Below are 14,605 nucleotides of genomic sequence, written 5' to 3' on the forward strand. Positions count from 1 at the left end.
CTGAACGTGTGCTCATACCCTAAAGAGGCCGGGAAACGAGCGTCAAACGACTTCAATATTGTCGATCACGCTCGTTTACCGGCCTGAACTTAGTGCTTGTAAATACAGCAGAAAAGTGTCTGTGTGATGGTGCAATATGTGACAATTTGGGGCCCCACTTTAAACTTTTGCCCAGGGCCCCACTTTGTCTAAAACTGGCCCTGCACAGGTGGACTTCCTTTCACTAAGCATATGACTTATGAAGGGAATTGCTTGCATAAGAAATTTTTAGGGTCTTCATAGCAAAAAGGGGTGAATACAATTAACGTGCCAATTTTTAGTTATTTGATCCCAAAAATTTAATTCATGGCTACATTTTTCTCACTTCACTTCACCAATTTAAACTATTTAGTGCTGATGCATAACAGACAAATCAGATTACAAAAATATTTAAACACAGGTTGTAATGTAACAAAATAGGTAGAAAGCAAAGGGGGTGAAAACTGTTGCAAACCACTGATTGCCCTACTGTGTGTCCTCTGTACTTGCAGTCATATACACATGTCTAAAAATCCTGCATAGCCAATGTTTGTGGTCCATCAGGTGCAAAAAATGTATGTACATTAACAGCTACGACAAGTTTTTACTTGATTATTTTTTACTAATTGTTAAAATAAAGTGAACATTTACTCCATCTGTTCCTGAGCAACTGCACAGATTGAGTCAGGATGTTGTCTGTGGAGAGGTGAGTTTCTGATCATCTGGCTTTGGTCATGGACACCTCAGTGCATGGCTTCTTATTGCGGTCACATAGAACCTTCCAGCTTATGCCACAATCACACCTTGTTTGTCTATATCCTTCTGTCAGAGAACTTTGAGTACTCAGTTAGCCCCTAGGTTTATTCTCTGTTGCTGCAATCTCACTTGTACTTCTGAGAGCTCTGTTTTCCAAGGTTTTGGGGATTTGCCTGTTGGAGAAGTTTCCTTTTTTTCAGGGGGCCTCCTGACCATTCTTCAGGAGTTCACTTCTTTATAACATTTTCTGAGTATGCTGTATAGAACCTAATGTAAAGATGACACAAAAATACACACCTCCATTATCAATAGTTCATAATTTCATAGTTTGTGACTACCATGTTCAACATTATACAGAAGCATGCACATCTGAATGTTTCCTTTTTTGGCTCTGACAAACAGGATATTGATCACATGTAGGAGAAACCATGGGTCTGAACTCTATATGCAGTCAATAATTGTTAACGTCCAAGTTGTTAATCATATTTCCACTACTCCACTATCGAACAAGCGATTGTGTAGCACGTGTGTATTTTATATAGTGCAACAAACTTTGTAATCCAGTTACGTTCACATGCTTCATTATAATGCAACAAGACACACTCCAATGAATATATGTATATATTCATGTACAGATGTAGCAGAGCTTAGTATATCATCCTGGATTGCTCCAATGACATTGTTAGCTCTGCTATATATACAGGAGGCATGACGGGACATGTGTCCGTTTTCTTTCTTTTACCGTTGACATCAGTTTGAGAAATAACAGACCAAACATCAGTCCGGGGATGTCCCATCATTACTGGTTTCCTAATGGTTTTCAGTTTCCTGTGTTTTGTGTATATCTTGTTGCTGGGTTAAATGACATTGGTCTAGATTGCAGCTCTGAAAGTATAATAACCAGGGTCGAGGAGAGGACAAATATAACCGGATGCCCACTGACCTAAACTCAATCCAGTAAGATGCTAGAAGGATGCAGGAAGTTCTTCTTAAAGGTACATCTACATGTGGCATTCTTCATATTGCTGAAAGTCTCACCGTGGCCACACTGCAGAATACATGCGCCTTGTGGTAATGGTTTTGACTGAAAACAGGTGTAGAAATATTTTGTTAGAGTTTGGATTCAGATTGTTTTCATTAGATGACCGCAATTTTAGTGAAACTGCAGCAGCTCAAAGAGATAAAGGTGTGGCTTTATACGGCTTATGAATGCAACTTAAAGTAGCTAGAGTATAAATGCAAGACATCACCAACCCACAGGATGAGTGAAAATTTGCGGATCATTGTGGGTTTGAATTCAGACCTCCTCTGATCATGGACCCCTTTTGAATGTGACAATGGTCCTGCATGCACAACACCGCTCCATTCATTGTCTATGGGACTACCACAGGTAGCTGATTACTATATTGGGAACTCTAGTGAGCAGCACGTTATAACCTGTTCTAGGAAATAACTTGCATTTATGATCCAATCTCACCAATAGGAGCATAGCTATAAGAAGCTATAAGAAGTACGGTAGTTGCAGACTCCTGTGTTCTGCACCCTGAAGGGACTGAAAGACTAACTTCAGTATAAGTGGAAATCTGTACAAAGATTAGTTGGGGGGGGGCACCATGATACAGATTTTGCATTGGACTTTTGACCCCTAGATTTTGGGATGTGGCAGGCAGAGGCTGCAAGATAAGTGAGGGTGTTGATGAAAAAAATGAGCATGTAGGATTTTGAAGAATCCCTAGACCATAAATATGATCTTGGCAAATGTTCATTCTTTCCTACCCCTTGATATTTTTTGTATTATCAAAAAGGCATACGGTGAATGTTTTCGTCTAATTAGAGGTGGATATTAGGGTTATTGTATACTAAGAGATATACTGTATTTTTGTGGACTGTAACACACCCGGTGTCGGCGATGAGTAGAGTAGAGTGCAATGTTGCTTTCCTGGCAGCCATTTTCCTGAAGCTGTGGGCCGCCTCCACCGACGTGTGCGCAGATTGGGAACTCGGCCCAGCTGAGATCTCAATCTGCATACACACTGCCTCCAGCGGCCATGTTTCTGAGGCTGTGGGCTTCTGGGAAATCGCAGCCGGAGCCAAGATCTCAATCTGCGCACGTGCCACCGTAGCTTCAGAAAAATGGTCCCTGGGAAAGCAATGATTCACTCCACCGCCGACACGGGCTCTCAGCATCACCACACTTCTGCTACCGCCATCTTCCTGCCAAAAACAGACAACGTACTCTGCTGTACCTCACTGCCAATACCGAACCTGTTGTATCTCACCGCTGGGATAGGGCCCGCACCATTGCCCTTCTGCCACCGACAGCTTCCTGAGGAAGGAACCATGCCTCCTGATACCCTTCTCCACTGCTTCTGGCCCCCAGGTAAGATAACTTACATTCGGACTATAAGATGGACCCTCATCTTATAAAAATCTTTTTTTTCCCCTATTTTCCACCCCCAAATTTGGGGTGTGTCTTATGGTCCAGTGCGTCTTATAGCTTGAAAAATACGGTAGCCCAAATAATAAAATGGGTATTGTACTTTAATAGAAAAAATATACAAATGATCATAAATTATAATATATGAAAGATAAACGATAAAATGAGGTGAAAAAGATGGGGTATTTCGATCAGACCATAATGAAATATAGTAACAAACATATGATAATCCATTGAAATATTTAGTCATCTCCTATCTCAGAAATGGGAAAGTCTATCTTCACTGAATACAGGTAATGAATTACCAATTTTGGCAGAGAAAGAAGCAGATTTCTGTGATAAAATATGTTGCAAAGTTTCTTATTTTTACGTCTACTATTGATTTATGAAGTAAAAATTAAAACGACAGTTACTCTTTAACTTTCTTAATCCAAAGGTATCAACCACTGAGGACTCTCAATTCTAAATATTTTTTTTAATCCAAAGAACTATTCCAGTTTATTCCACTTTGACCAATAACCATTGCATCACTACCCATAACGCACATGAGCTCATGCGAAAGCCCCAGAACATGTAGACATCTCCCTTCCTGAATATCCATATTGTTTATACGACTTGTCCACTGCTTTCAGACAGAAGCAATGTATCGGCTGGGAAGCACCTTCTTGCCACTGTTACTAAATACATTACTATTGCTGTCAATGAGCACAGCACAGATACACAGAGGGTGACGTAAATCCTGTAATATCTATAGAGCATTTACTCCTTTACAACAGTCTCTTGACTCACAATAAATAAGCTTTCCTATGTGGGTTGCCTCCATATAGAAGTATCTCTCATTCATTACTTATATTAACTTATGGAGACTTGATACTTCTATCTCTATGCGGTTCTAGCATAACTCCTGGGCATTAAGCCCTGCTATCTTGGAGTTATGGTTGACTTGGATCTTTGCTCACTTTATTCACTCACTTGCATGCCCATGCCATTTACCGTATATACTCGAGTATAAGCCGAGATTTTCAGCCCAAATTTTTGGGCTGAAAGTGCCCCTCTCGGCTTATACTCGAGTCACGGTCGGCGGGTGAGGGGGAGAGGGTGCTGAGGCATACTTACCTGCTTCCGGGGCTCCCCCTGCCCGTCCCACGGTCTCCGGGTGCCGCAGCTCTTCCCCTGTTCAGCGGTCACGTGGGACCGCTCATTAGAGAAATGAATATGGACTCCACTCCCATAGGGGCGGAGCCGCCTATTCATTTCTCTAATCAGCGGTAACGGTGACCGCTGATAGAGGAAGAGGCTGCAGCACCGAAGACCAGCTGTCCGGGGGAAGAAGCGGGACGCCGGGAGCAGGTAAGTATTACATATTAACCTGTCCGCGTTCCACACGCCGGGCGCCGATCCATCTTTCCGGCGTCTCTCCGCACTGACTGTGCAGGTCAGAGGGCGCGATGACGCATATAGTGTGCGCGCCGCCCTCTGCCTGATCAGTCAGTGCAGAGAGACGCCGGGACCGGACGCTGAGGAGCTGCAAGCAAGAGAGGTATGTCTTTTATTATTTTTATTGCAGCAGCAGCAGCACAGCTTTCTATGGCACAGCTTTCTATGGTACATCTATGGGGCAATAATGAACGGCGCAGAGCACTATCTGGCACAGCTATGGGGCAATTATGAACGGTGCAGAGCACTATATGGCACAGCTATGGGGCAATAATGAACGGTGCAGAGCACTATATGGCACAGCTATGGGGCAATAAGGAACGGTGCAGAGCACTATATGGCACAGCTATGGGGCCATAATGAACGGTATGGAGCATCTATTTTTATTTTTGAAATTCACCGGTAGCTGCTGCATTTTCCACCCTAGGCTTATACTCGAGTCAATAAGTTTTCCCAGTTTTTTGTGGCAAAATTAGGGGGGTCGGCTTATACTCGGGTCGGCTTATACTCGAGTATATACGGTAAACCTGAAAAACATGCCTTACTACTAATTTTTTATTTGCTATACTATAAAATATAATTGTATCATTCTCCCCCACAAAGTTCTGCAAAGTGCTGCATGAACCCTACATCTCCATCCTCATCTGCCTACCACATTTTCTGTGCCCTATGTTCAGCCAGTGATCTAACATCCTCCATAATCCAAAACTTCCATTTGTTGGAAATTTCTCGTGCTGCATGCCCTAAAAATACATATTTTTTAGCGGCCCATCACTAACCTAGCGCTACTCAGTTTTCCCCTTCTACAATATTCCCAAAACCCTGATCCTGTTATCCAGCAGTGTCCCCATACATCTTGTGTCCTGGTGCACTTCATATCTGGTGATGGCTCATCCAGCCTTACCATTCTAGTTTCACTGTTGGTATACAATCCATAATTAACTGCATCTTCTGTCCAAATGGAAATGGGAACTCCAGTTGTTGGGCCTCATAATATCTTCTGTCATCTACCCATGTGGACAATGCAGAGACATCATGGCTTATCATGATTGCACCACAGGGATGTGTTATGTCATACAGAGTGATCTCACTATGAAGATAATTGCTGGATTGTATGGGTACCGTCACACAGTGCCATTTTCATCGCTACGACGGCACGATTCGTGACGTTCTAGCGATATCGTTACGATATCGTTGTGTCTGACACGCTACTGCGATCCGGATCCCCGCTGAGAATCGTACGTCGTAGCAGATCGTTTGAAACTTTTCTTTCGTCGTCTAGTGTCCCGCTGTGGCGGCATGATTGCATCGTGTGACACAGGTTGTATACGATGTGCGCACAGTAACCAACGGCTTCTACATCGCAAATACGTCATGAAATTATCGCTCCAGCGCCGTGTATTGCAACGTGTGACCGCAGTCTACGACGCTGGAGCGATAATCATACGACGCTGCAACGTCACGGATCGTGCCGTCGTAGCGATGAAAATGGCACTGTGTGACGGTACCCTGTGTTACATGGACATCCTGTACGGTGTAATGTGATCACTGTGTGGCAGAATACAAAGTTTTTGTCTGTTTGGTGGTGGTACCAAATAAATCATCCTCTGTGATATTTACAGGCAGCAGTTTATTTAATTAACCCCTTAGTGACCGGGCCACATTTTTAAAATCTGACCAGTTTCCCTTTATGTGGTAATAACTCTGCAACGCTTCAACAAATCCCAATGATTTTGAGATTATTTTCGTGGCACATTATCATAAATTACAATGGTAAATTTAGATTGATGTTTTGTGTTTATTTATAAAAAAAATATCCGAAATTTGACAAAAAAATTAAAAAAAATCGCGATTTTGAAACTTTGAATGGTTATCTCTTTAATGCAGATAGTCATACCACAGAAAAAGATTAATAAATAAAATATGCCACAAGCATGCTTTACATCAGCACCATTTGTAAAATGTTCTTTTATTTTGTTAGCATTTTAGGAGGTTTAAAATTGTAGCTGTAATTTTTCATTTTTTTCAAGGTAATTTGCAAAATTTATATTTTTGAGGCACCTATCCAGGTTTGGAGTGACTTTGGGGGTCCTCTATATATTAGAAACCACCCAAAGTGATACCATTTTAAAAACAGCACACATTGACTTATTGAAACACTGTCAGGTAGTTTATTAACCTTTCAGGTGATTTTCAGGGATTAATACAAAGTGATATGACAAGAATTAAAAAGTGTATTTTGTACCACCTAAATGTCGCTAACTTCTGAACATTAACCGGCAGACTCTAAGGCCGTTATTTGGCCGTTTTCTATGACAAACATCAGGGCCACACAATTATGATCTCAGGATGCCAATGGGGTTAAAGAAGAAGTCCCCCCCACACTCTGAGTTGGACTGGCCCACCGGAGAACCAGAGGATTCTCCGGTGGGCCAGGCACTGACACATGCTGGCTATAGGGCCATCAGCTGCCTAGGGCCCCCACTGCTCCAGGGGCGTGTCGCTAATAGCGACACACCACGCAGCTGCTATGGGGGTCCCCAGTGCCAGCGGAGCAGCAGCGGGTGACAGGAGGCAGAAGCCGGGACTGCGGCTAAAGCCTGTCCCCGCTGCTAAAGAGAAATTAAAATTCACTCTTCCCAGAGAGGTGAGTATTGGGGGTTTTTATATTCTATATAAACACGTGGTCAAAATTGTTGGTACCCCTCATTTAATGACAGAAAAACCCACAATGGTCACAGAAATAACTTGAATCTGAAAAAAGTACGGTAATAATAAATAAAAAATCTATGAAAATGAACAAATGAAAGTCAGACATTGCTTTTCAACCATGCTTCCACAGAATTAAAAAAAAAAAAAAAAACTCATGAAATAGGCCTGGACAGAAATGATGGTACCCCTGAAAATAATGTGACAAAATGGACAAAGGCAGCATAGTGTTAGATATACAGATAGTGTGCCACCACACCCGACGCGCGTTTCGCTTGGAAAGGACCCGTGGATGAAACATTTCCAAGGGAAATGCGCATTGGGTGTGGTGGGTCCCCGCATATTGTGCTAAGGTAATTACACCTCCCAGTTATGATGCCAGACAATGGGCATTTGATTTCATTACTCTATACTTGTGACACACTATGTGTATATCTACAACTATGCTGCTATATTACAGGGCTTAGTGCAATATGATTTTTTTGTCATCACCAGAAGTTTGAAACTTTTATTTTTGTACTATGATTATTACTACGATGTGCATATTGGTCTCATTGAGTATCTAGAATTCATATGTTGATGTACAAATATATAATATGATAATTTATTATCACTTCTAGTTGTACCTTCTTTGATTTCTCTGTATACTGTAATTTCACTGTGTTTGTGAGGCTCATACCAGCACTAGTTACTTCTATTTTCTTCTGGGTTTCCACCTGGTTTTCTGTACCTGTGGTGTTATAGCTGTCTTTTATTTATTGGTTTTATTTTTTTAATTTACAATAAATTGGATTATTTTAAATTGTTACTTGAGCCCGTGTTGAAGCAAAAAAAATGTGAGTTCTAGTTGGTGTTTTGCTTCATGTCGGTGTATTTAGGTCAGCAAAAAGACATATGGGCGGTCATTAAGGGGTTAATGTTTACTGGAATTTATAAATGATTCTAGGAATGGTGAATTAAGACTTTGTTCTCCACTGTCATTTACCAGTTTGAGTGTTAAAATGAATTTAGAATAATTGCAAATAGTGCAATGAATGAGATTTTCACAATCTCACATTGTCATGTTCTTGGCTGGAAGGTGGCCATATATATCTTTGTTAGTTTTTTGCCAAAAGCTTGTGCTGCATACAGGAATGTCCGATTGCTCCATAGCATTGAATGCTCTGCTGATTGTGCACACATTCAATAAGGAATAAGAGGGAGAATAGGATTATGGTCAGCTTTCAGATGCAATGAAAGGTTGCTCAGTTGTCCATGTCTCACACGTTCAGTATTTGCTCTGTATTTTCTATCAGTATTTGTAAGCCAAAATCAAGAGGGGCTGAAAAATGTAGAAGTGGTCACTTCTATTATACTTTCCCTCTGATTCTTCCACTTCTGATTTTGGCTTACAAATGCTGATGTAAAATCTAGAATGTATGAACGTGGCCTTATTGTGGGTCTTTTAACTGGGCTCTGCTTTTTATTGAGTGACTTGTTGATGTAGGCTGCACATTCTTACTAAAATCTTAAGAAACTGGCGTGCTTTCCAGTTACGTGACATCTGGCTCGTGGCAATAGTTGTGAAATGTCAACTGGTATAAATGCTTTGAAATATTTACACCAACAGCACAGTTACCTTCATGCAGAAGTAAAGCTGCATACACCACCAGCGGGTGTATCACTGAAGTCAGTACACACAAGTGATGTCTTAACGGCCATTTATTGCAGGTATCTCAGAAGTGGCTAAATAATGGTATCACGGCTCCTACCTGGCCTCTAACACATCTGTGTAGGAATCCTTGCATTGTGCAAGCATTAAAAATGTGTTTTTCTACAACATTGCCACCAAATTAAGTACTGTTTGTGTGCAGTTTAGGCTATGTGCAGGAAGAGGTTGTTTTTTTTCTTTTTAGAGCAAATCTTCTCGAAAAGATGCCGCAAAAAACAAACACCTGACTATTGCTTGAAATACTCTTCCTATTCATTTCAGTGTTACTCCATTGTGCTGCTCATAAACATGCAGGTTGCAAATAGGGACGAGGTGCCAGTCTGAGTTTTGCGTATGCCCTGTAAGTCCAGAGCAGAAGGTAGTCAGACACATTTGGCCCACTTAGGCTATGTCTCCACGTTCAGGATGGCCGGCGGTATCGCCGCAGCGGCGAAGCCCCGCCCCTTTCTGGGACGCGATCATGCCGGATGTGTTAACTCTTCACATCCGGGATGATCGCTCTGTCCCATAGGGCCCTGTGATATGCCTTGCGGGGACGCTGCGTCCCCGCAAGGTGTACGGACATGCTGCGATCTGAAAAGACGCGCAGCATGTCCGGAGTCGCAGGGCCGCCGCGTGCGGGTTTCCACGCATAGTGGAGACGGGATTTCATAAAATCCCCTCCACTATGCTGGAACATCTGGACGCTGCTTGTTTGACGCTGCAGCTCTGCGCAGCGTCAAACAAGCAGCGTTTCCTGACCGTGGAAACATACCCTAACGGAAACCTTCTATTCAGAAAAAGAGTTAAGAGCTTGTTCATTGATAGTCAAGTTTTATTTTAAAACAAAACACAGAAGTGGAGTTGAACGCATGGGTCCAGTTGTTGCCAATTCACATCATTGTGTTATAGAAAATCCTTTGTTTTGCTATTTACCCACTAAATCCCTAGGTGCAGATAGCATGAGTCTGGTAAATGTATAGGCCATGTACACCTTTGCACCTATAATTTTTATTGCTTATTTGTTCGCTAAGTGCAGAGGAAAGCCTGTTTGTAAATTATTATTATTTATTTATATAGCATCATTAATTCCATGGTGCTGTACATGAGAAAGGGGAAAATACAGTGGATACTCTGTAGCAGGAAAATGGTAGACTATTTTAATGAAGACTGTCATTTCTCTAGATGAGAGAACTGACAAAGTACAAATCGTTCAGAGCTCCCGACCAATTCTGTTGGCCCTTTCTGCTTCTCTTCTCTCAATGTTAGAGATAGTAGCAGGGAGCACAGATCTATACTGTATGGAGAGAGGAGAAAGTATCACAGGGAGAGCATGAAAAACAGGCTGAAGATGAGGAGGAAAGTGCATAAGAGGAAATAAGTTCTGGATATAAAAACATCTGAAGACAGGAGCACCCTGGATACACACAGAGGTCACATCCATCCTTTATTACTGGGAGAGAGACTCTCACAAGAGAAAAATCTGAAACTTGGATCACTCCTGCAAACTGCATGTCAGCCGTTCTGAAAATGAATGAAAGAATTAAGATTTCAGTCTGAAATTTAGTGCAATTTTACCAAATAAAGGCAATTTCCATGTCAAATGTGTTCATAGCCTTTAATCCAGGTAGGACTCTCCTTAGACCATCCATCCTAGTGACAGACCGCTAAAAACAAATGACAGTGCAGCCACCAGATTCTCATGCTTCTGATTTATTCACTGAATATAAAAAAATCTTAAGAATGCATCTTAGCACAATATACAATACTTGAACATACCTTATGTTAAACTTGTCAAAATAAAATCCACACCTGGAACAATGCAGTGTCAGCAGACATACAGACCCATTGTTCATGCACAAGTCAGTGCGCCCATCCCAAACACGGGATAGCCACTTATTGGACCAAAACATTATACAAGCCGAGACAAAAGATATATTATCTTAGGATGCGTGACATTTTTTTCTTTCTTTTTATTTAAAAAATCTGCACATCAAAATAATTAGTTATATATTAATAACAAATACATAAGGACCACAAGTTTCGGAGTATTACAAGATTTGGGAGAAAATATGGACAAAAAATATATCTGTTTGGTACCAAGGAGTGAATTCATTCAGTTATTCATTCCAGAATTAAATGTTCTCTATCAAATTGGTCTACCATGGCACTAGCCATGGGTTCAGTATGTCTTTTGGGAGTCACTGTTCAGGCTGGCTATCTAATAAAAAAAACAAAAAAAAATTACAAGAAAAACAACTCTCATCTAGAGTTTTCTACACAATCAACACCACCAGTGACAGGCAATGTCAATTCATATAAATTAATAACTTACAAAACGGTACATTATTTACATAATAGATAATAAATACACTGTTATAAACAGTAAAGTACGTGTTAGGCAGTGCAATAAAAAGATGGTGTTTCCAATGTAGGTTGGAAGGGAGTATGGAGAAATTAAAAAGTGGGATCATGCAGAACTTAGTCTCAAACACACATCACATTACACACTGCCTTCTGATACGTAGACCTCAATTGTAGTGGATGCACATGAAGTAAAAATAAAACAAATAAAAACGGCTACCTCTTATTATATTGTGCAGAATTGGTCGATTCTATAGAACCCGACATAAGAAATCTCAACACAGAACAAGCAAATATGAAATGACTTCAGGTGCACGGAAGGAATGACACTGACCAGAGACACAATCTCTGTGCGATTGAGAATAAATGCAGTAGAGTTCACATATATTGCCCACGATAAAAGGAAGACTGCTTCTTTCAGGAAAGAGAATTTAAATGTACACATTATTCTTTGTTCTGCTTACACTAAATATTGTGTAATTAATAGGCATTTCAGAGACCATGGAAGTTTTACAAAAAAGGCACACACGTCCTCAGACAGTTGGACAGGGTTTTTCAACAAAGACCTACCAATCCATAACTTCTAGTATCTATCAGTTTTGTTTTTTTCAAATTCACGTTATATAAAAAAAAAAAAAACGAACAAAATTCTCTCAGTTTTGTGTCATTTGTTTTCTACAAGTTTGACTTTGTGTTTTTTTTTTTTTTTTTTTTTCCAAGCAGTTATCAGAACACAACAATGCAGGTTGTTTTCTTTCTCTCTTCTACCTCGGAAACGATGCCGAATGATTATTACGTCCATCATCTATGAAGTTTCCTGAGCAATCTTTCACTTCAGCATCCTTAACCACAGCTCCACTGACGAGCAACAGGAAAGATCTTTTAGCCAGGCTAAATCAAGGCCTAAGATCGAGATTACATGCTTGTCAAAACAAGACAGCTTTGCACGTGCTCTCCCTTTTTGAGTTCTCTACCCAGACACGACCTATGTATCCAGAGGTGATGTATCGTCTGTCAGTATTTCCGTGTCGCCCTCTGGAGAGTCAATTCCCGGATCAACAATATGGAGTGTCTTGGTGCTGCTGTAATAGCTAATACAGTCCCCCTCTTTATCGTGACCTTCTGAATCTTCTTCCTCGAGGGTAAGCTCAAAATGGAACTTTTCAGACACACCAGGGCAGTCCTTATCCTGCTCGTCCAAAAGAGGAGAAGGACTTTGAGGTATCATGCTTTGGTACCAGTTTCTATTGTCCTCCAATGTATCCAAAATATCCTGAGCATCTGGCTGCACCAAATCTCCCCACGTTTCCCACAATGGATGAACAATGTAGTCAATAAACCCAACCTATAAAGACAGAAGAGGGAAATTTAGTATTCAATATTGTAAAACTATGTCACAGGCAGCACTGGGACAACTGCAGTAGCTCTACTGTGTGTGTTCGCCCAGAAAAAGCCCCTTATACCTCAGCTTCATGGACATTTGTAAATATTATATGGTGGTCCACTATTTGCCAAAGGAGCACTCCTTTGGGACATACCAGACTTGTGGGCCTGTGAACATATTTAGCATGTATGTTGGGAGCTTTCTTGGGGCACACGCCAAACGTGCAAGAAAACAAGATGTGACCTGAACCATAAATTAATCTAATGAATCCAGATTACACACTTATAGTTCTTTTTCTACCTTGCTTAACCTTTGTTATCTGCAAAGAAGTTCCAGTCATAAACACTCAGACACTATTTCTACCAAAAAAAAGTTAACATGTTTGTGAGGTCCATCACCATAAAATTTTTATCTGGGTAGATGGACATAACAGGATGATTTTCCTCCTGGGATTCCCTTTATTAGCAAGAGTATAAATCTGCTACTGAGCGGTTCCAGCCCTGGAGGACCCGATGTGACAATGTGCATCATGCTTTTCTACTTTTTCGCTTTGGTACGTTGCATTACATCATTGGACCATACCTGTGATTTCTCCACAGAAGCTGTGTGTTTGTCACACATGGGGCTGATCTCCATTCCTCGCTCTCTTTCTTTGTCACCTTGCTGGAAAAACTCCTCCATTATCCTGTCTGTCCATTGTCGGTACAATTCCAGAGATTTGGTGGGATTACTTAGATCAGCACAATGCACCATATTCCTGAGAACCTGAAATAAGAATTAACAAGCCATGAGCTCAGTGCGTGGATTAACTGCATCATGCTCTTAATAGGAAATCTCTCTTCTAGACATGCAACAACCATTTCCTGACGTCTAGTCATGCCTTTGTTATTTTTGCTACTGCCAGTAAAATATATTCTGTCTTTTATCACTCTGTTCTGGAAACGAGATTTTTGTAAAAATACCTCAACCTGCCAGGCACCAATTTGTACTTGTGTGAATGGTCTATTGTCTGATAATTCCACTGGTGTGATTTATTAAATCCTGGGATAATTTCTGATCTCCCAGGGGATCCTGAGCTCTGTGGTGCCAGAACGGCAGGCATTAACGGTGGCAGAGATGGAGCTGGAGGGCTCCAAGAATTGGATAAATCTGTTGCTAATTACCTGTATGCGATCAGTGTAGTTATCAAGGAGGAGAACGCCGGAGCTGGTCACTTTCTTGGTTTCCACCATTGTCTTCAGGTCAGCTAGAAGGCTCATATGCTTGGACATATCTGTTGCAAGCACCTATGGAGACATACAGGATGGAGATTGAGAAATGTTCGAGATCGGATCCATTTATAGCAACTTATAATTACGCTTGCTCCCAATTCTTACCATGTCTATCACCATTTTCCTGAGGGACTGCCTCTGCTTCTTGGAAAGATTCTGAAAGATGTCACAATGTTCTTCCTGTAAGAGTTTAAAGCCAACTGCCAGATGGTGATTCTCTAATACAGACTCGTCGTTGTACATCAGTGCAAGTTCAGAATCTAAAAAGGAAGAAGTAGACAATGTAAAAACCTTCATCCTGCTCAAATTGACTGGTAAAGACTGGAAAATGAAGCTTGCCATACACCCTAGATACCTGTCTACCAATCGATTGTTTAGCCAAAAGTTAATTTTCCTGACTCTCGCCGACACATGTACACTCAACGTGGTCAAACTTGTATGTGTTCTCAATAGGGAAAGGGAAATGAGATCCTCCAAAACATCTCTGGATTTGGATTATCTCCTTTGCGATCAATAGATGTGGGCATGTCTAAATCCAA

The 14,605-nt window shown here is 41.1% G+C and overlaps 1 protein-coding gene and 1 long non-coding RNA gene across 5 annotated transcripts in view; one reads left to right on the forward strand and one right to left on the reverse strand.

Moving 5' to 3' along the window:
* The window catches only part of LOC143788095 (uncharacterized), a 155,125-nt gene that overhangs the window by 123,188 nt on the left and 17,332 nt on the right, over positions 1-14,605 (forward strand). The window lies entirely within an intron of this gene.
* The window catches only part of PDE4B (phosphodiesterase 4B), a 469,036-nt gene continuing 465,175 nt past the window's right edge, over positions 10,745-14,605 (reverse strand). For all 4 annotated transcript variants that reach the window (XM_077277476.1, XM_077277477.1, XM_077277478.1 and 1 more), the window contains 4 exons: positions 14,172-14,326; positions 13,959-14,081; positions 13,378-13,560; positions 10,745-12,756 (listed from right to left, as the gene is read on the reverse strand). In XM_077277476.1, coding sequence (XP_077133591.1) covers positions 12,397-12,756; positions 13,378-13,560; positions 13,959-14,081; positions 14,172-14,326 — 821 coding nt within the window. In that variant the 3' untranslated portion in view covers positions 10,745-12,396. The remainder of the gene's footprint in view (positions 12,757-13,377; positions 13,561-13,958; positions 14,082-14,171; positions 14,327-14,605) is intronic.

Source organism: Ranitomeya variabilis, chromosome 8 (assembly GCF_051348905.1).
Source record: "Ranitomeya variabilis isolate aRanVar5 chromosome 8, aRanVar5.hap1, whole genome shotgun sequence".
In the NCBI taxonomy this organism is placed as follows: Eukaryota; Metazoa; Chordata; class Amphibia; order Anura; family Dendrobatidae; genus Ranitomeya; species Ranitomeya variabilis.